Source organism: Ochotona curzoniae, unplaced genomic scaffold, assembly GCF_017591425.1.
Source record: "Ochotona curzoniae isolate NIBS_2020 unplaced genomic scaffold, NIBS_Ocur_1.0 contig_1274, whole genome shotgun sequence".
Classification (NCBI taxonomy): domain Eukaryota; kingdom Metazoa; phylum Chordata; class Mammalia; order Lagomorpha; family Ochotonidae; genus Ochotona; species Ochotona curzoniae.
Window position 1 is genome coordinate 13,445,862 of NW_024465023.1, and position 20,768 is coordinate 13,466,629.

The 20,768-nt window shown below is 37.9% G+C and overlaps 1 protein-coding gene across 6 annotated transcripts in view; it reads left to right on the forward strand.

Moving 5' to 3' along the window:
• The window catches only part of CASK (calcium/calmodulin dependent serine protein kinase), a 315,238-nt gene that overhangs the window by 260,577 nt on the left and 33,893 nt on the right, over positions 1–20,768 (forward strand). For all 6 annotated transcript variants that reach the window (XM_040999655.1, XM_040999662.1, XM_040999680.1 and 3 more), the window contains 6 exons: positions 1,431–1,508; positions 2,317–2,397; positions 5,019–5,207; positions 11,620–11,698; positions 18,089–18,174; positions 19,278–19,346. In XM_040999655.1, the coding sequence (XP_040855589.1) occupies positions 1,431–1,508; positions 2,317–2,397; positions 5,019–5,207; positions 11,620–11,698; positions 18,089–18,174; positions 19,278–19,346 (582 nt within the window). The remainder of the gene's footprint in view (positions 1–1,430; positions 1,509–2,316; positions 2,398–5,018; positions 5,208–11,619; positions 11,699–18,088; positions 18,175–19,277; positions 19,347–20,768) is intronic.

Below are 20,768 nucleotides of genomic sequence, written 5' to 3' on the forward strand. Positions count from 1 at the left end.
CCATTCTTTGATGGATTGTTAATGTCTGCCTCTGCACAGCACAGCAGTTGAGTGATTGTGACAGAGATGGAATGGCCCACAAAGCCTAAAATATTTTCTGTCTGGCCAGGATAGGATTGGTATCCTAACATCCTTTAATATGCTAAGGCTTGCAACTGACAGGTTGATACTGTACAAATCATGTTCATTGTATTTTTCCCTTGCAGCATTGTCTACAGTTTTTTTTCTCCCAAATATTTACCAAAGGTGTATTGCTGACGTGAAGTTTTGTGTGATAGTGAACTGTGGTTCAAGCAGTGATCTGGTGTTCAACAAAAGCACAGCGTGTTAGCATGTCACCTTCTAGACTTCGCTGCAAAGAAAATAATCTGTGGGGGGTGGTGGGACATTTAATCCATCAGAGTAGCTGGAATTAACTCCCAGTTCCAGCTCCTGCTCAGCTCCCCCCAGAGCAGACCCTGGGAGGCAAGAGTGATAGTTCAAGTACTTGAGTTCCTGTCACCATGTGGAAAACCTGGATTATGTTCCCAGAGTGAGCCAGTTGGTAGGAGTGCGCTGTCTGTAATAAAATTTTTTAAATAAATTTTCAAAGACCTACATATAATCAAAATGTATTTCTTAATTTTGAGATAAAGTTGTTTTCTTCCATAAGCAGAATCAAGGGAAAATGATATTTGGTTTCTAAAGAAACAAGCTAAAGAAGTATTCTTTTATAACTGTCCTTTCATAATCTACATACTAGTTCAAATAGTTTTAAATAAATGTTTTATTTAGGAATAATTTTGCAATTACAGAGTAATAATTGTGAAGCACTACGAGGATTTTCCATATACCCCACACCCAATTCCCCCTAATAAACTATACCAGCTTTCCCTATTGTTAATGTCTCTAAAAGAAACACTAAAAATCTGTGTAATCAGCCCCATGCTAGGTGCTTACACCTAATGTCAAAGAACTCAAGAGTCTAGTCATGTTAAAGAGCAGCCCTAGTAAAACAAGCATTAAACTTTTGTGAGAAAATTTGCCCTTTCTCAAGATTTAGGTTTCTGTAAGAATTCTTTCAGGTATGCCTTGGCCAAAAAGTGTTCTCCCATCTTATTTGGTATTCATGTCAATGAATGTTGCTTCGATCAGAACGGGGGGGGGGGGACCTAGTTGCTAAAATTTTGACCAATTTAAAACGCCTAGCAAATTGCCACATGGTCCAAATTTTGGTCTACCTATTTAAAAGTAATCTTTTAGAAGAGTTTGAGACTAATTTTCTGACAAGTTTCATTATTGAGACATTATTAACAAAGGGATTCCACTGAACTCATCAGATTTCCTTTTGGAGCTAAAATATTAGTTAGTGAAATAGTGAATATGTGAAGCTTTGCAGTTTAGCAAAGAATTGTAAGAGTGTTGATTGGATTTTCTTCTTTGCTTTCTAGCTGTATGACAAGATTAACACAAAGTCATCGCCACAGATCAGAAATCCCCCCAGCGATGCGGTACAGAGAGCCAAAGAGGTAAGTGATATCTTTTGTGAAAGTATTTGGTATCATTGCTTTGCTACCTTTATTAAAGACAATATTCATGTCACATAATCAAATTAAACAAACCAATTCTATCCTGGTAGTAGGGGAGAGGTTTGGAAGAACCTTTTTTATTTTAAAACCATTATTTTTACTTATGCAACTAATTAGTGAAGAACATTGAGTGGAAAGAGACAGGACCGTTTCTTAAGCCAGTTGGCTTGGATTCCCTGGCTTTTAATACCGAGAGCCGTTGGCAGAGACCTGGTTTTCTCTGGGTAGGGAGAATGACAGTAATCCTGCCAGGCTCCAAAGAAAAGTGTTCCCAGTTGTTCTCAATTAAGTGACTATTCTAGCTAGTACTCATCTTTAAATTTTTATTCAAGCCTTTGTCATCCTTCTCAAAGGAATTTACAATACTTGTTAAAATGTAAGGAAGCTGTTATTAATGTCTAGTGCAGATTGATTTTTGATGACAAGCTTAGAAGAGTATTTGTGGCACTATTCTCATTCAATTAATTAAGTTACTTGAACCTGTAATAGATATGTGTCATAAGCTTGTCACTTTTGTATCTGTCTACAAACTTTTGATTTATAGTTGAGTAATACAAAACTACTATGGGAATTTGTTTCCCTTACCATCAATATCGTTTTCATATATAAAATTTTAACAAAATAATTTTTCAAAATAGTTGTTTTGCCTTCCATAGAAATCTACTCATAAGTTTTAATTTACAAGAATTTCACATTTTGTAAATATTGTGTTACACTTGCACTATTGTATATCTTGCTTATTTTTCAGGTATTGGAAGAAATTTCATGTTACCCTGAGAATAATGACGCAAAGGAGCTAAAGCGTATTTTAACACAACCTCATTTCATGGTAAGTAACAAGGTTCCAAGGAACTAAAATTCCACTTTCAGAAAGTTTTTAGTAATCCTTATAAGGTATAGCCAGTTTTATCAAATACACGTTTATCCATACACAATCATGCATTGCTTTAACAATGGAGATACATTCTGACAAATGCGTCCTTTGAGCATTTCATAACTGAGCATTGTAGAGTATACTTACACAAGACTAGGTGATATAGAGTTTGTGATATGTATATTATATTATATTATAGTATATTATATTATATTATATTATAATGCTATTTTATTTTTCATTATTATATATGTGTATATATATATTGATGTAAAAAATTTTAATTGTGTACATGGCCTTTTCATAATATACATTTTTCATACACTTTTTAAAAAATCATGCTTGAATACTATCAGCTGCTAAATATAAAAATGAAAATAGGCACAAGACAGCTGAATGGTACCCTATAACCATTTTAAGGTGTATAGCAGCCAGCAGTGTATAAGCTAAAATTGAAATGTCAATGAAGTAGTCACAGGATGTGGTTAAGAACTTGCATTTTCTAACATATTGGTCACTCAATACCATGTCAGTTAACTCCATGATGTTGTAACTTGTTGTTGATGTTGAAGGAAGCATGACTGGTTATGAGCTGTACTACTGTAACAATGTGGAGGAATCCAACATGGGGGGAGGGCTTTTTGGAGGGTTTGGGGGAATCCCAGAGCCTATGAAACTATGTCATAAAATGAAATTTTTAAAAAAAAGTTTTCATATACACGAATTTTGAAAGTAAACTTATCTTTTAATTATTTTTCCATAACCTTTTGGAAGTATTCTTGTGTTACTCAGAGCCTATTCTCTGCTGGTGGTAAATCAGCATCATTTGTTTTCTCACATTATCACTTTGATAGCCCATTTTTGCCTAGTGTGTATGCCTTTAAAATTAGCCAAGTTGTAACTTTGATAAGCTTTTTGATTAAATGAGTTAATTTCATACACAAAGATTTATACTGTCAAAGCAATTCTAATTGCATTTCATCCTCTACAGGTAATTACCACACAGATCACAGAATAAAATAGAACTGAATTTATAGTTAGCATGTAAGAGAATCTAATCTGTATGAATCTCTAAACATACTGATTCTCAGCTGCAAATTTTCTTTAAAACAGAGGTGTTCAAATATTTATGCTTATTTTTAAAAAAATTTTTTTATGATGGTACAAAAGTGTCATGAGTGGAAAGACATACCTTTTTAGAGAAACAAGGAACATTTATTAGCCAAGTTCACCAAGATGAATATGCACATATCAATACAAAGAAATCACTTTCCTTTTGTTAATGGGCTTTGCATGAAGAATCCACAATAATCATTGTCAACTTATTTTTCATTTAGGCAAGGACTCCAGAAAAACAGATAGTAACAAAAACATTAAGTACATTTAGATTTTGAATTCTATATCACACATGATCATTTGGAAGATTATATTTTCCAGGCACATTTAAGTGTGCTTAATTTCTTTCACTAAATCCTGTGTTATAAATTATCTTTATCCAAAAGTGTTATTGTTGATACTGTTGATAAAAAGTATTTGCTCAACATACCAGGTTTTTTTTTAAGATGTACTCATTTATTTACCTAAAGGGCAGAGTTTCAGGGAGAGAGATCTTCCATCTGCTGGTTCACTCCCACAATGGCTGCAATAGCCAGAGCAGGGCAAAGTCAGGAACCAGGAGCTACATCCTGGTCTCCCACATGTGTGACAGGGACCAAGCACTTGGACCATCATCTGCCACTTTCCCAGGCACACTAGCAGAAAATTGAATCAGAAGTTAAGCAACCAGGGCTCAACCTAGGCACTCCAGTATGAAATGAAAGCATCCTAAGTAGTGGCTTAAATTACTGCTCCACAATGCTGGCCCCAGTACACCAGTTATTGCACTATTTCTGGTTTTTTTAGACTTATTTTATTATTTTACTGGAAAGGCAAATATACAGACAGAAGATAGAAAGATCTTCAGCCCACTGGTTTACTCCCCAAGTGGCCACAACAATCTGAGCTAAGTCAATCCAAAGTCAGGAGCAAGGAGTTTCATCCAGATCTCCCACATGGGTGCAAGGTCCCAATGCTTTGGGCCATCCTCGACTGCTTTCCCAGGCCACAAACAGAGAGCTAGATGGGAAGCGGGGCTGCCAGGATTAGAACCTGTGCCCATATGGGATCCAAGCGGTTGCAAGGCAAGCACTTGAGCCACTAGGCTACTGTTTCCAATGCAAATTTGCCAGTTCTATTCATCAGTGATTCTTTCTGCTAAATTATTTGAAATTATTCTATGTCAGTTTATACAAGCGTACCTTTATAATATCAGACAATTACCTTCACCTCAGGCAATCAACAAAAATATCCGTTCATTGAGTCAGTCTGACTCATTCATTGATTTCATTAAGTATCCTTCTGTCAATGACTGTTACAAGGTAATTGGTTCCTAGTTGTGTGTAGATGTGAGATGAGCTTTGAATTCACCTTATATGACAGATATCTTTGAGAGGTGAAGAATAACCTTCAATGTGTTTACATAATAGATTTCTGTTGGGATAGCAATGTCATTGTTTCCTTCCTTCCTACAATTCCAGGCCTTACTTCAGACTCACGACGTAGTAGCCCATGAAGTTTACAGTGATGAAGCATTGAGGGTCACTCCTCCTCCCACTTCGCCCTATTTAAATGGCGACTCTCCAGAAAGCGCTAATGGAGACATGGACATGGAGAATGTGACCAGAGTCAGGCTGGTGCAATTCCAAAAGAATACGGATGAACCCATGGTAAGCAGGAAAAAAAAGTTTTCTCTAATCTTGTGGCATCCCAGCATGGTTGGATCAGCGGACTTCACTCTATACTTCTTGCTCAAACCTATTTTTCCAGGAGGTGAGGAGCAAAGGAGGACACCGAAGTTCTAAAGAAATCAGTTTCCAGATCTTCATTCCTCCCTCCACTCCCATCTCCCTCACAGCATGTGCCCGTCCTAGACTTGTTCTACCTAACACCATGTCTTGCGATGCAGCTTTTGCTCACCCCACCTTTCACAGATGCTTCTCAGCTTTAAAAGAGAGAATGAGAGAGAGAAGTGTTAGAATACTCCAAAGTACAATAAGCCTCTGGGGGTAGCGAACAAAGGGACAGTTTCAAGTGTTGATATTGGTATTCAAATGAATTGCTATGACAGTGTAAAAAATCATTTTATAAATGTGTTCCTTTTCATACCTTTTGCCTTCAACAAAATTAGAAGACTAATTCAGAAAAGATCTAGAGGATTAACATTGCCATGTTAAAACTCCCATAATTCACATCTACCTTCTTAATTTGAAATAATTTGCTCAGTGACTAGGAGTAGAGCTGGAATTGAATTCATGTGAAAGCTTACTGCATGCTCACAGAGTTCTCCTAGGTCAGGGAAAGACTCCTTAATGTTAAGTGAATAGAGCAGGGAAGAGGGAATGCCATTCAGGCAGACCAAATAACATGGGAGGAAAAACATGGTAGGAAAAAGGTGCTTAGCACAGTTTCAAAATGAGAAGAAGGCACCGTGGTTGGTCCACAGGCAGCCAAATGAGTGGGAACAGCAGAAGCACAAAGACACATAAACAATTCTGGTCATCTTAAAAGCAGTGAGAGACTATGAGAAGGGTTTTAACAGAGAGATAAGATCAAATTTTTATTTGAGAAATACCACTCTGGAGACTGTATTTGAGGGGACTTAAGTGAGTATGTGTAGGGAAATTACTAGCAAATAGGCTGTTGGTATTGCAGCAGTATAAGCACAAGATAATGGAACTTTGAGCAAGGGCCAAGACGGGAAGAAGTAAGCAGATTTAAGAAATAGCAAATAAGTACAATCAGCAAATTGTACTTACTTAGTAAAGGATTAATAGAGATTAATAATATGGCATACAGTGTTTATAAACAATATAGTTAATAAAAATAAGCTAAATCTTTAATGAAGGATTGACACAGGGGGCAAGCAGCTTTGTGTCTTAAAAGCATGGGTGGCAGCAGCCATGCAAATCACTTCACATTCAGTGGGCATTAGTGTGCTCATCTGCAAAAGCAGAGGAAATGATCCCCAATATTCCTCCTAGCTCTGAAAGTCTAACATTCCATTTATCCATTTCATAGATTGCATCATCTGTCCAGCACTTGCTTCGTAAGCCCATACTGTGTGCAAATCACTGTGTTACATGCCAGAGCAGCAGTGGCACATAAGAAGTTCACTTTCCACAGGCTGGCTCCATTAAGCAGACAGACTTGTAACTTAGTTCTGCCTGGGTATGGCAAAGCTAGCAAGGGGAAGACCGTGACAGAGAAGCAGGTGCAAGGGGTGATGTGCAGCCAAGCAACGTAGAATGTAAGATGGAGGGGACCCAAAAAGGAGGGCCCTGAGTGTCCATCATCTTGTTCTGAAGCAACCTGTTAGCTGTTGGATCTGTGGTATGAGAGCTGACCACCTAGGAACAGACCAGGTAGAAGAAGAAAGCTAAGATGATCGCAAAAGGGAAAAGGCTTTCTCGAAGGAGACTCAAGGCAGTTTTTGCTTTCTACAAAAGTGATTATTATATTTAATCGGACTCTTTCTGCTTGCTTAGTTGCCTTACTTGACTAAGTACTCACTGCAAGATAGCCCTATAGAATATCATTTGGTTTTTGGGCCCCATACACTGTACCCATTCTCCTCTCCCATTATATCCTATGTTTCCCCATTTGCAACATTATATTCAGTTATTTTTCTATTGATTTGGACTGCCATAATTATAAGCGACCTAAAAAAAACCTTGAATATACCAGGATTATACCCTCCACTACTACCACCCCATCCGCAAGCTGGTAGGTTCAGGAGTAAGCACATAACTCGAGCTGAGCTAATTCCTTCCCTGGAATTTGCAGATTTAGAGAAAACTTAAGTCAGTTCATCTCTACAGAGAAATGTTTAGGACAAAGTAATAGATGTTAACTTCAGTTTGTTTGAGGTGAATGAACTATATAACTAATCATGAAAGATCACATCCGCCTCATTCATTCACAACTGTCCCTAACAGAATGTCTGCCTCATAACAAGTTAACAGTAATGTTGGTGGGATGCATAATTGTATCAGTTTCACAGGTAGGACAGCCTTTGTACCATCATTTCCCTTATAAAATTAGATTTGACTTACACAATCAGGTACAGTATGTTTCTAGGAACACTTCTCTGAGAAACCATTGTGCTAATTGTACAAATTGGAATCAAAACTTAAATATTACAACTGAATGTTAGAACTAGAAATATTTTTGATGAACCCATTTTTCACATTGCACACCTACCAGTTCCAAGAACTGCAAAACAGGAACCATGCAAAAAATCATCTTTTGTGGAATGATCCAAATAAGTCAAAGTCTCAGATATTTTCATGTAACTTTCTGACAGCTTTTTCTTCAATGAAAAAGACAAAGATAGTCTCTACCCTCAATAGTCTCAAATTCAAGATCACTGTCCATTGAGGGAGCTTGTTCAAAAGTATGGATTTCCAGGCTCCAGTCAAGGCCCTGAATCTAAATGTAAAATTAATTTAAAAGCAATATTGCTTAAATGTTCCCTCTGTGATTCTTAGGATCAACCAGGTCTAGTACCAAAAAAAAAAAAAATTGTTTAATTCTAATAGCTTTCAATAGTAACTAGAAAACAATATGTGATCTATTTACTCTCTAGTATTCTGGCATTAAATATGACTATAGAATTTCCATTTCTCACCATGATGGAAGAACAGTGACCAGGTTTAATTTTACCCTCTCATGTGAAACAACCAAAAACATACACAAAATTACATGGGGAAACGAAAATCAAGAGCAACGCTTTGAACATCTATCCTCAAAGGATAGCTAGCCATCTCTATGAGACAGAAGGCATGCCAGGTGATCCCCATGACTGCTTTACCTAACTGCCTTGAGTTTCCAGGCCACATCGTAGGGAAGGAAATGGAGGCAGAGCAAGCTGATTCCTGCATTGAGGAAAACAGTGGGGAGTCTAGACAGATAAAGGGAACTGATGCTCACAGGCGCGAGTGTGGAAGAGAAAGGAGAGCTCAGAGATCCATGTAAGATCCCACAGGTATTCCCCAGAGTGCTGACCAGCGATAATCCACGTGTGTCAGGAAGGAACCATGCAGAAGCATTAGAGGAAGCACTGCCTGATGCTCACCACCTGTCCACGCCAGACAGGAAAGCCTCCCATTTCATGGGGTGTTGTAGAATGCCAGGGAGGGTCTTGCCTCAGACCAAGAATTGTTCCAAACCCTCCTGAACAACTCCTTAAAGGGTCAAAGTAATTCCAGAAGCTGATCTACATCTCAGAACGAAGGTTAAGAATGTTCATGGGAATGCAGACATGTTCAACATTCAGCAAAATCAAATGTACAATATCTGCATCTGATAAAGAAGCTACATGCCTAGTTACCTTTGATTTTTTTTTAAAGGCCAGAAAATGTGAAAGATAGTGTGGAAAATCATCCATCAAAAATGACATAGCTCTGCCACAGATATTCGAATTAGCTGAAAAATGTACTATGGGATTAATGGCAGATGAGATATTTCAGAATAGTGAACTCAAAGTGATAGCAACATTTCATTTCAAAGTGAAACAGAGAAAAGTAATTTTCAAAAATGAGAAGGACATTACTGGGCTGTGGGATACCTCAAGCAGCCTAATATGTGTAGTTGGTCGGAGCCTATAGGGGAGGAGAGAGAAAGGAAGAAAAAGAATTATAATAGATGACAATATCCTAAACTTGATGAAAACCATAAACACAGACCTAAGAACCACAGTGAACCTGTGCACACTAAAAGAATAAAGAAAACAATACCAAGATATATCATAATTAAACTCCTGAGAACCCATGATAAAATCTTAAAAACAGCCAATGAAAAGGAAATATTATATAAAGAGTAAAGATAAGATTAATATCTGTTTCTTTTTAAAAAAACATATTTATTTACTTACTTATTTATTTAAAATGCGGAGTTACAGAGAAGGGTTCTGGGGAGAGATAGGTCTTCCATCTGCTGGTTCACTCCCCAGTTGGTTGCAATGGCTGGGGCTGGGCCAGGCCGCAGCCAGGAGCCAGTAGTTTCATCTGGATCTCTCATGTCAGTAGCAGGGGCCCAAGTACTTGGGCCATCTTCTACCAGGGAGCAGTATTCCTGGATCTCCTAACAAGGAGTTGGATTGGAACTGAAACAACAGAGACTTGAATTGGCCACCATAGGGGATGTAGCAGGTTGCTTTTTAACTAGCTATGCCACAACACCAGCCTCTGATATCAATTACTTACCAGAAACTTTACAAACAAGAACTGTGTCCTTTTTTTTAAGAATGATTTTTTAATTAGAAATACAGATTTGCAGAAAGAAAAGACAGAGAGAAATATTCCATCTACTGGTTCACTTACTCCCCAAATGGCCACAATGGCTGGAGCTGAGCCAATTCAAAGTCAGGAGCTTCCTCTGGATGTCCCAATTGGATGCAGGCTCCCAAGGCTTTGCACCATCCTGTGGGTCTTTCCCAGGCCATAAGCAGGGAGCTGGATTGGAAGTGGAGCAGCAGGGACTAGAATCACTGCCTATGTGGGATCCCAGTGCCATGGATGTAAAATTAGCTTGTTCAGCCTCTACACTGGACCCAAGAATGATATCTTTAAAATGTTTTTTAAAAAACCTCTCAATTTAGAATTCTAAACCCAATAAAGATATCTTTCAAAAACAAAGGCAAAAACATTTTTACATGTACCAAAACTGAAAGAACTCAGCAGATTACACTGTAAGAAAGAAAGAGAAACCCTTGATCCTTCCCACCCTGATCAGTCAGTTATGTAAACATCATCAAAAATAATTTTTTTTAAAAAAAAGAGCACACACTCTTATGGTTCCATTTCTAGGGAATGCAAATTCATCTTCGTGATCACTTGGGTATATGGAAAGGAGGGAATGGATGGGGATAAATGGATGCCTGCATGTGAAGATGATATATTCACTGTCCTAATTGTGGTGAGTTTCACATAGGTATACATAGGTCAGGTTTATCAATTGTGCATTTTAAATACGCATTCAGCTACACAAAAACTGATTTTAAAGAACAGGGAATTTAGCATAGCATGACATATATGTCATGATGTGCATGACATATTAGAATAACAGAGTTCATTTAGCAGCACCAGCTCCCAACTCCAGCTTCCTGCAAATGGGAGATCTGTCTATTTCTTTCTCTCTCCCTCTCAAATTAAAAAGAAAACCTATAAATTTTAGAAAGCAATCAGAAAAATGGAAAGTGATCATTGTTATTAAAAAGCAGGATGTGAAATATATATATATATATTATAGCAATTAAAACTTCCAAACAGTGTATTTGTCTAAGGCAATTTTTTGTGTGTGAAATAATGGTCAGCTCCATCTTTCATATTTTTTGTAAGAAAATTTATATTAATTCTATAGTAACTGAAAAATTAATTGATAAAAAATCAAATACAATCATAAATGACAGTATTTGTACATCACTCTGTGGAACTATGACAAAACATATGCTGAACTGTAAGTCAAAAGTGTAGTCATTGGGGCCAGTGTGATGGTATAGTAGGCTAATCCTGCACTTACGATGTGAGTATCCCATATGACAACAGCTCATGTCCCAGCTACTCCATTTCTCACACAGCTCCCTGCTTATGGCCAGAGAAAGCAGCAGAAAATACCTCAAATCCTCAGACCTGGCACTCTTGTGGAAAGTCTGTAGAAAGTTCCTAGCTCCTGGCTGCAGAGCAGCTCAGCTCTGGCAGTTACTGCCATTTGAGAAGTGAAGCAGCAGATGGAAGCTCTCTTGTCTCTCCTTTCTCTTTAAAATCTATTTTACAGGTTAAAAAAAAAAACTAAAAAAGAACAATCATGAGGCTGGCATGGTGAGTAAAGCCACTGCCAGCACCACCACCATTCCATGTGAGCCCTGGTTCATGTTCAGTTGCTCCACTTTGATCCTGGTTCCTGCCAAGGTCCTAGGAACAGCAGCCAAAGATGTCCCAGGGATTTGGGCCCCTGCTACTTACATGGGACATATTTTCTTTAATGTTTTCCCAATGTCTTTAATTAAAAGTATCTAAAGCAAAATAAGAAATTCAAGAAGCAGCACTTTCTCATAATAATTCTGTTTTTACTATTTCGCAGGGAATCACTTTAAAAATGAATGAACTGAATCATTGTATTGTTGCAAGAATTATGCATGGGGGCATGATTCACAGGCAAGGTAAGCTTCGTTTATAGTTCATTCTTTGCCTTTGTTTTCTTTTTTTCCTGTAGCCTACCAAAGAAAATATTTTTTGATCCATATAAAAGATCTATTTGAATTATTTTCGGTTTTAATTACTGCTGGCCTCCGCTTATTCTGCTCCATCTGAACGTGTTCCAATGTAGAGATAATGATGAGAGTGGATAACAGCTCTTCTGTTCGGAGCATTGTGGATCCCTCTGTATTAACTATGATTTATTAGAGATTGCGGGAGATAAAGTATCATATCAGGAATGTAGGAGAGACATATGTTCTGGAATGATAGTTGGATGGATAGATATAAAATTAAATAACAGCTTGAGAATTGCCCTCATTCAGGAATGAGATGCTATTGATAAATTAGGACATCATAGAGTTGGGTAAATATATTAACAATTAAATAAAAATATCAAATCAGTGATTAAATTCCTAGTACCTGCGGCAGTAACGTGTAATCATTCTGAGGCGGGAGATCACTAAGAATTGAAATGGATGAAGAATGATGTTTTGAGAAAGAAGTTCAGACAATTCTCAAGAATGGCTGAGATTTAAGACATGTAAATCTAGGCTTCTCTTAGAAAGCACTGAAGTTAAATGCACTTAGAATACAGGGAATGTTCCAAAAATGGCTCTCCTGGCAGGCTACTTACTTTGAGATAGTTATTTTTGTACTTAAAAACCTCTTTTCTTATCCCCAGAGAGCAGGAAGTAAGACATTTGAGTGCCGCCTTCTCTTTGGAGGAACCACAGTGAATACAAAATGCTGCCTCGCAGCGTTGCTCCTTTCAGAGGAATCTTTTTTTTAAAAAAAAAAGATTTATTTTTATTATTTTTTTTTTATTGGAAAGGCGGATATACAGAGAGGAGAGACAGAGAGGAAGATCTTCCGTCCGATGATTCACTCCCCAAGTGAGCGCAACGGCCGATGCTATGCCGATCCTAAGCCAGGAGCCTCTTCCGGGTCTCCCACGTGGGTGCAGGGTCCCAAAGCTTTGGGCTGTCCTCACTGCTTTCCCGGGCCACAGGCAGGGAGCTGGAAGGGAAGCGGGGCTGCTGGGATAGAACCGGTGCCCATATGGGATCCCGGGCGTGCAAGGCGAGGACCTTAACCACTGCGTCACCACGCTGGGCCCTCAGAGGAATCTTTATGGGCTTAGAGGTGATCAGCACTCACATGGAAGGATATTTGGAATTAAATTCCAGTCTATATTTTTTTTCCTGTGTTAATTTTGATAATTGACTACATGCTCAATAAAATGATGCTCACATCATCTCTTTAAAGTCTTGTTTCATTCCTTCACTGGCTAGAATTTGTAGACTTTAGCAAGTGGTATGATAGACATCCTTATCCTAGTGCTGTTTGTAAAAGGAATTGGTCCAATGTTTTCCTATTAAAAGCAGTGTGTACTGTAGATTTTTAGTATACATCTCATTTTAGGACTAAGGAAGTTTCTTAAATATTCTTAGTCACTAAGCATTTTAATTGTGAGTAGCTTTTGAAGTTTATCGGATGAATTTTCTGTGTCCTTTGAAACAATCTTGTCTTTTCCTGTCACCTATTAATGTGATCAATAACTTTAAAGATGTCCAACTCACCCTTTTATGTTTCTCAACCAAACCCAGGTTAATTATCATGCTTTCTCTTCATTGTGGACTGCTCAGTTCTGTGTGCTGACATTTTGTTTAGGACTTTGATATTTGCCTTTATCAGTGAGTCTGGCGTGTAGTTAGTTTTGCTTTCCTGTGTTTCTCTAATTTTAGTTTCATAGTCACTGCAGCCTCCAGAAACCACTTGGACAGTGTCTTCTCACCAGTTCTCTGAAAGACTGTATAATATGGGAACGATTTGTACTTTGAAAACTTCATGCAATTTGCCTATGAAAGTATCAGGACCTGTTGTTTTGGTCTTGTTTCTCTCTCTTTTTTTTTTTAAGAGAAATTTTATTTTTGTTTTTGCATCTGTTTCAGTTTCCTTAAAAAATTCTAAGCTTTTAAATATCATTGCACAAGGAGTCTTCACCCTTTCCTCTGTGCTGTCACTGTGTCCTTTGTGTTTTATGTGGCCCTTCCTTTTTTCCTCTTGATAATCCTTGTGAAAGGTTTATTCAAAAACCTATTTGGGATTTTTCTTTTTCATTTTATCCCTTGTATGTTTATTTTCTTTCAATTTTTTTTTATGATCTTAATTCTTAGAATCTCCTTTCTACCTCTGTTGGTTTGGGGCTGACTTTTAAAGTTAGACATGGAGTTCATTTATTTCCATTCCTTCTTTTTATTTAAAAGATTATTTTTTTACTTGAAAGTTTGAGTTATAGAGTGAGAGAGAGAATCTTCTATCCACTGATTTACTCCCCAAATAGCCGCAATGGCCAGACTAAGACTGGTCCAAAAAGGGCAGGAGATTTGTCTGAGTCTACCACACAGGTACAACACATCAAGGACTTGAGCCATCCTCCACTGCTTTGCCAGGTCATAAGCAGGGAGCTGGATTAGAAGTAGAGATGGGGCCAGCATGATGGCTCAACGGGCTAATTCTCTGCCTTGTAGCACTGGCATCCCATATGCGCACTGGTTTGTATAGTGGCTGCTCCACTTCTGATACAGCTCCTGGCATATGACCTGGAAAGGTAGTGGAGGATGGCCCAAAGCCTTGGGACCCTGCACACACATGGGAGTCCCAGAAGCTCCTGGCTCCTGGCTTCAAATCAGCTCAGCTCCAGCTATTGCAGCCATTTGGGGAGTAAGCAATCAGATGAAGATGTTTCCCCCTTTGTTTCTCATTCTCTCTGTAAATCTACTTTTCCAATGAAAATAAATAAATAAATCTAAAAAAAAAAGGATCTGGGACACGAAACTAGTTGCCTGTCTAGGATGCCAGCACCACACCTAGAAGATAAACCTGCTATGCCACCATGCCAGCCCCTCTTTCTTTTTCTAATATAAGGCAATTAAAGTCACCAATTTTATTATAATTCAGTTATAAATATATTTGTATTTCTAATATTTTTCGTTGGCTCTTATTTGGAAGTATTTCTTATAGTCTTTATTCAAGGTGATTTTCTCTATCTCTTTTTTTGTAATTTTCTTTTAACCCAATTGCAATGTGGTCTGTATGACATCATTTCAAGGAGTTGTTCAGAAACTTGCTTAGACACAGCATTTTAATCATTTTTGTAAATGGGGCATGTATACTTAAGAATGTTTCTTTTTTTGATTATTGAACACAGCATTCCCTACAGAATAATTGGTTTAGGGTTGTTTTTTGCATTCATACCGTGGCTACTTTTTTGTTTGTTTGACCTATCAATAATCATTGAAATGGCCTATCATTGTGATAGTTTTTTTGTTTTCTACTTACGGAGTATTCACTTTTGGCTTATGTTATTGAAGTTATTGCATTAGATAGATACAAAAAGCTTAGTGACCAGTTCTGTCCTTACTAGTACTTTCTATGTGAAATTTATTCTAACATATCTTATTCCATCCTTTTATTTCCAATCATTTTATGTGTATGTTTGAGTGTATCTCTTTCAAACATTCATCGGCAAACAGGGATAATTTTAATTCTGTTTTCAGTTTGAATTCTTTCAATTTCTTTTTCTTGCCTAGTAGCTCTAATGAGAAATTCCAATACCATGTTGAATAGTAGTTGTGATAGCAGGCATCCTTGTGTAGTTCCAAATCTTAGGGGAAAAGCATCCAGTCTTTAATTATGATACTAGCATTGGGTTTTTCATATATTGCTTTGTGTTGTAAAATGTTCCTTCTGTGCCTACCTTGCTTAGGATTTTTAGTATGAAGTGATGTTGGATTTAACTAAATCCCTTTTTTGCATCTATTGAGATGATCATATGGTTTTTATTCTTCATTTTGTTGACATGGTGTATCACATTTATTGATTTGTGCATGTTAAACCATTCCTACATAGGAGGGATAAATCCCACCTGACCAGGTGAATGATCTGTCTGATGTAGTGTTGGATTCTGTTAGCTAGTATTTTATTGAGGATTTTTGCATCTATTTTTATCGGGAATATTGGTCTGTAGTTCTCTTTCTCTGTTGTGTCTCTATCTGGCTTTGGTATTAAGGTGATGTTGGCTTCATAGAAGGAGTTTAGATGCATTGCCTCCTTTCTGGTGTTTTTTTTTTTAATTAATTTTTTTTTATTGCAAAGTCAGATATACAGAGAGGAGCAGAGACAGAGAGGAAGATCTTCTGTTTGATGATTCACTCCCCAAGTGGCTGCAAGAGCCGATGCTATGCCGATCCCAAGCCAGGAGCCAGGAACTTCTTCCAGGTCTCCCACACGGGTGCGGGGTCCCAAGGCTTTGGGTTGTCCTAGACTGCTTTCCCAGGTCACAGAGAGCTGGAAGTGGAGCAGCCAGGACTAGAACCGGCGCCCATATGGGATGCTAGTGCGTTCAAGGCGAGGACTTTAGCTGCTAGGCTACGCTGCCGGGCCCTCTTTCTGTTGTTTTGAATAGTTTGTTGAGTTTGGGGTAAGTTCTTGGAATATTTGGTAGAATTCAGCAGTGAAGCTGTCTGGTCCTGGGCTGTTGTTATTGTTGTTGTTGTTGCTGCTGCTGCTGCTGTTGTTGTGAATTTAATTACTACATCCCCATCCTGGATATAGGGCTATTTAGATATTTGATTATCCTATTATTCAATTTTGGTAGATTCTATGTGTCCAGAAATCTGTCCATTTCTACTAGGTCTTCCAATTTGCTGGCATCTGGTTGCTTGGAATAATTCCTGATTATTCTATGTCTGTTCAACTTATCCATTGTTACATTTCCTTTCTTTTCTCTGATTCTGTTGTTTCATATCTTCTCCTTCTTTTTTGACTAGGGAATCAATTTTGTTGATTTTCTCAAAGAGCCAGCTTTTTGATTCGTTGATCTTTTGGTCTCTGGTTTATTTCCTCCCTTATTTTGATTATTTTTTTCTATTAACCTTGGGATTATTTTGCTATTGTTCTTCTAGCTCCTTTAGATATATGGCTAGCCCATTTACCTGGTGCCTTTCTGCTCTCTTGACATAGGCACTAATTGCAATGAACTTTCCTGTTAATACTACCTAGATTTTGTCCCACAAGTTTTGACATAGTGTATTGATGCCTTCATTCATTTCAAGCAATTTTTAAATCTCCTCTTTGATTTTTTCCGTAATCCTTTGTTCATTTAGCAGCATGTTGCTCAGTTTCCATGTGTTTGCATATCTTCTGGGGTATTTTGACTTGTTGTTCTCCAATTTCATTCCATTATGGTCTGAGAAGATGCATAGTATGATTCAGGTTTTTTTTTAATTTGCTGAGACTTGTTTTATGGATGTAATATGGTCAGTCCTGGACTTTTCTATGTACTGATGAAAAAAAAAGTGTGTTCTGTGTCTATAGAACAAAAGGTTCTATAGATAACAAGTACATTTGTTCTATTGTCTTTGTGTTTCTGTTGTTTCCTTGCTAAGTTTTGGTCCCATTGATATGTCTGTTGAGGTTAATGGGGTGTTATGGTTCCCCACTATTACTGTATTGGAGTCTTTTCTCCATTTAAGTCCATTAATATCCATTAATATTTGTTTCATGTATCTAGGTACCCTGGCATTTGGTGGATATGCATTTATTATCAAGATTTCTTCTTGCTGAATAGAGCCCTTAATCGTTTTGTGGCGTCCTCCATCTCTTTTAATGCTTTTCACATTGAAATCTATATTAACCTGATATTAGAATGGCTATACCACCAGCTTGTTTTTACTTTCCTTAGCCTGGAATATCCTTTTCTGTCCTTTCCCTTATCTTTGTTGATGAGATATGTCTCCTATAGGCAACAGATAGATGGGTCCTGTTTTTTTGACCCAGTCCGCTAACCTATGTCTTTTGATTGAGTTTAAGCCGTTTACATTCAGAGTTAGCTTCAACAGGTAGTGATTTGGTCTTGTCATTTTGGCATTGGGTTTTCTCATTGTTTTTAAGTTCATGTTCAATTCATTTAATCCTCAAAGCAATCCTAAGGCATGGGTACTGTTTTCATCTCCATTTATATATCTGAAAAATGAGTCATGTCTCCTTGTAAATTCTCCAAGAATTTAAAGCTAGTGAAGCAAAAAAAACTCAGATCTGAACCCAGTCCGGAACCCAAATGCTTTCTCATTAGCTGTCTCAGAAAAGTAAGCAGATTCCATGGCCATGTATCAATACTGCTGTGCCTTCCCGCAAGTAGGTATATCTCTTTTGGTGAGTTGGCTACATGAGTTAGATAGCCCTGCTGCAGCCAAACCTACATCTTTCTGGAATATTGACCTTCAGTAGTTCACTTAATTTCTCAAATTACATCACTGCCTTGGATTTAATAAATCTGTCTAATTTCCTAGGCACACTTCATGTTGGTGATGAAATTCGAGAAATCAATGGCATCAGTGTGGCTAACCAAACAGTGGAACAGCTGCAAAAAATGCTTGTAAGTAAATGAAAGGTGTTTTTTTTTCCTTTCTGCATTTAACTTCAGTTCTTGCGCTTATTTTTCCATATACAAATAATGGGCATTTCTTTGTCATCAGAGTATTTCTGCTACCACCACTTGGGAGGACTTGAACTTATAGAGTAGTCGTAAAAACTAACAACTAGGAAAATGCTTCCATGCAGTAGTTTGCAAGCCCTTTGGCCTACCTTTGGCAATGTGGGCTTTAACACCCTCCTTTCATTCCTTACTTTCTATTTCATATCTAGCAGATGTGTACAGAAAACCTGTGCAGAGTGTGTGAGTAGACAGACGTGCGAACCGGCTCCTCAGTGACCTCAACTTTCCTGACATCAGCAATGTCAGAAACCACTTTCCTGTTGCTGAGTCACAGCCTGCTGCAGTACATTTGTCTCCAGCACAGAAGGGAGTAAAGTCGTAGCAGACCAGGCCAGTTTGGGCCATACATAACCAATATCTGTGTTCAAATGCAGATTTGGGCCTTTTTTTTTTTAAGATGAATGGCAGCCCCTTATCTGTGTTCATTGTCAGAGAGCCCAAAGGGAAATGTTTCAGACCCCTTGTGCTTCTTCCCATTGCAGCATAGCAGCGGCCCATGTTACGAATGCCTATCTAGTGTGAAATAAGCACCAAGACTCACCGCAGTAATACAGCTGAAATGAACAAGTCAGAAGCAAATTTGATGGAATATGCCATCATAATCTAGCATCCAAAATGTAATTTTTATGTGGTTACTTATTCTGTTGTCTAGTTTAATTTAAAAACATTTACTTTTTGAAAGGCGTGTCACTTGGACCGCTTTGCATCCCTGTCTAAAAAAAAAAAAACACGTAGCCATGGAAGATTTGTGAGGCTGTTGCCATCTGAACGAGGCAGTCAGCCTTCACTTTGCTGGGCTTCTCCCAGGGAGCTGCCTCTGTTGTTAACATTAGCAGCCTCCACTCTCTAAGGAGGCTTGGGTTGAGGACCCTGTGTTCTCAGCGCACTCCAAGAGATTTCCTTCACATGTTGTGAGTACTTTCTCACGTGTTTTGATTGTGAAACTTTTGTTTATAAGCGAGCTCTCCTTTTTCTCTCTCCAGAGGGAAATGCGGGGGAGTATTACCTTCAAGATCGTGCCAAGTTACCGCACTCAGTCTTCATCCTGTGAGGTAATGACTCTTAACAAAGCACCCCCATCTCTCCTGAGTTCTTAACTAACTGTCTGCTGATGGCTGAATGTTTTTGCTTTCTGGGAAATTGTTTCTGCCTGTGCTGTTAGATCACTGCACACCAATTTTACAACAAAGATAACGGAACAGAGTAGGTCCCATCCACCTACTCAGCCCTGCTTCCTTCAGTCTCCCCAGCACTTGAACTTTTTGCAGGCTGAAATCTAAGCGAAATACAGAGAAGCTACAAATAATAGCCTAAGACTCACTCTAGAAAAAAAAAATGAAATCTCTTAGGGGGAAAAAAAAAAAAAACAAAGAACATAATTGCAATGTTTCCAGGAAGTACATTCACTTCCCTTGCTAGGAAATCACACAGAGAGTTCTTCTTTCCAAGAATCTGAGAAGTAATCTATTTGCATTGAGATAGAGCTGCTCAAATAAATTTGACACGTCTGTAGATGGGAAGATCTGTAATAACTTGATAACTCACTTGACTAGAGGGCAGTAGGCTTTTGTAACCTTCTGTAAAATTGTTTACAATTGGAATATGACTCGTAAGCAAGTTTTTTCCTTAAAATAGGTTTATTGCATAGAATCTGTAGTTCTTCTAACCTATATTACTCACTATGGTATTAGTTATTAAGTTAGGTTCAAAAATCTATTTTTGTTTCGGAAATATGAACTGGCATGATCAATATTACTCTTTGGTTTATGCACATCGAGCCTGAGGTTACTTACTGGAGCTTGGTCTTCCATGTGCCTATCCACTGCTGTGCACATTTTCTGAAGTTAATTCTAAGGCTAATGGGAAATTACTAGATTTATTCTTTGCAGAATTTGAAGCAAACATTAGAATTTTTCTTGCACCCTCTAGAGAAGCTGTAAATTTCACCCTCAAAGTGCCAGGCTTTATATATTTTTCTTAACCTATTGAAGATATGTGTAAGCATTTGCCATTTTGTCATATGTACTTTTAGTGAGGCATTACAAATTGGGGTGTCCATTATATTGGGGCTTGAGCTCCTCTTGGTGGCTTCCTATGGAACTTCAATTAATAGCGTGTTTCAAAACAAAATGCAGAACTCCTTCTGCTCCAGAATTTGAATTCTTGAAATGTGTGGCCTAGGACACAGACCATATTAGGGAAAAAAGAGGATGTCATGCATACATTTTATGTAAATAATTTTAATATTCTAAAGTCACAGATGTTGCTCATATCACCTCTCATCTGTGGAAGAAATCTGATCAATACAAGTGGGTTTTATCCCTGGCTAACTAACAAGAAAGTGTTGTTAGTTATTAACACAAATTTCTCTTGTCTTGGAAGTGATTCAACTAGTTTGGGGCTAAGACCAGTATTATCCATGTCAAGTTTATGCTCTCTTGAGTAAGAAACCCCTCTTCCCTTCTTCACCTTTG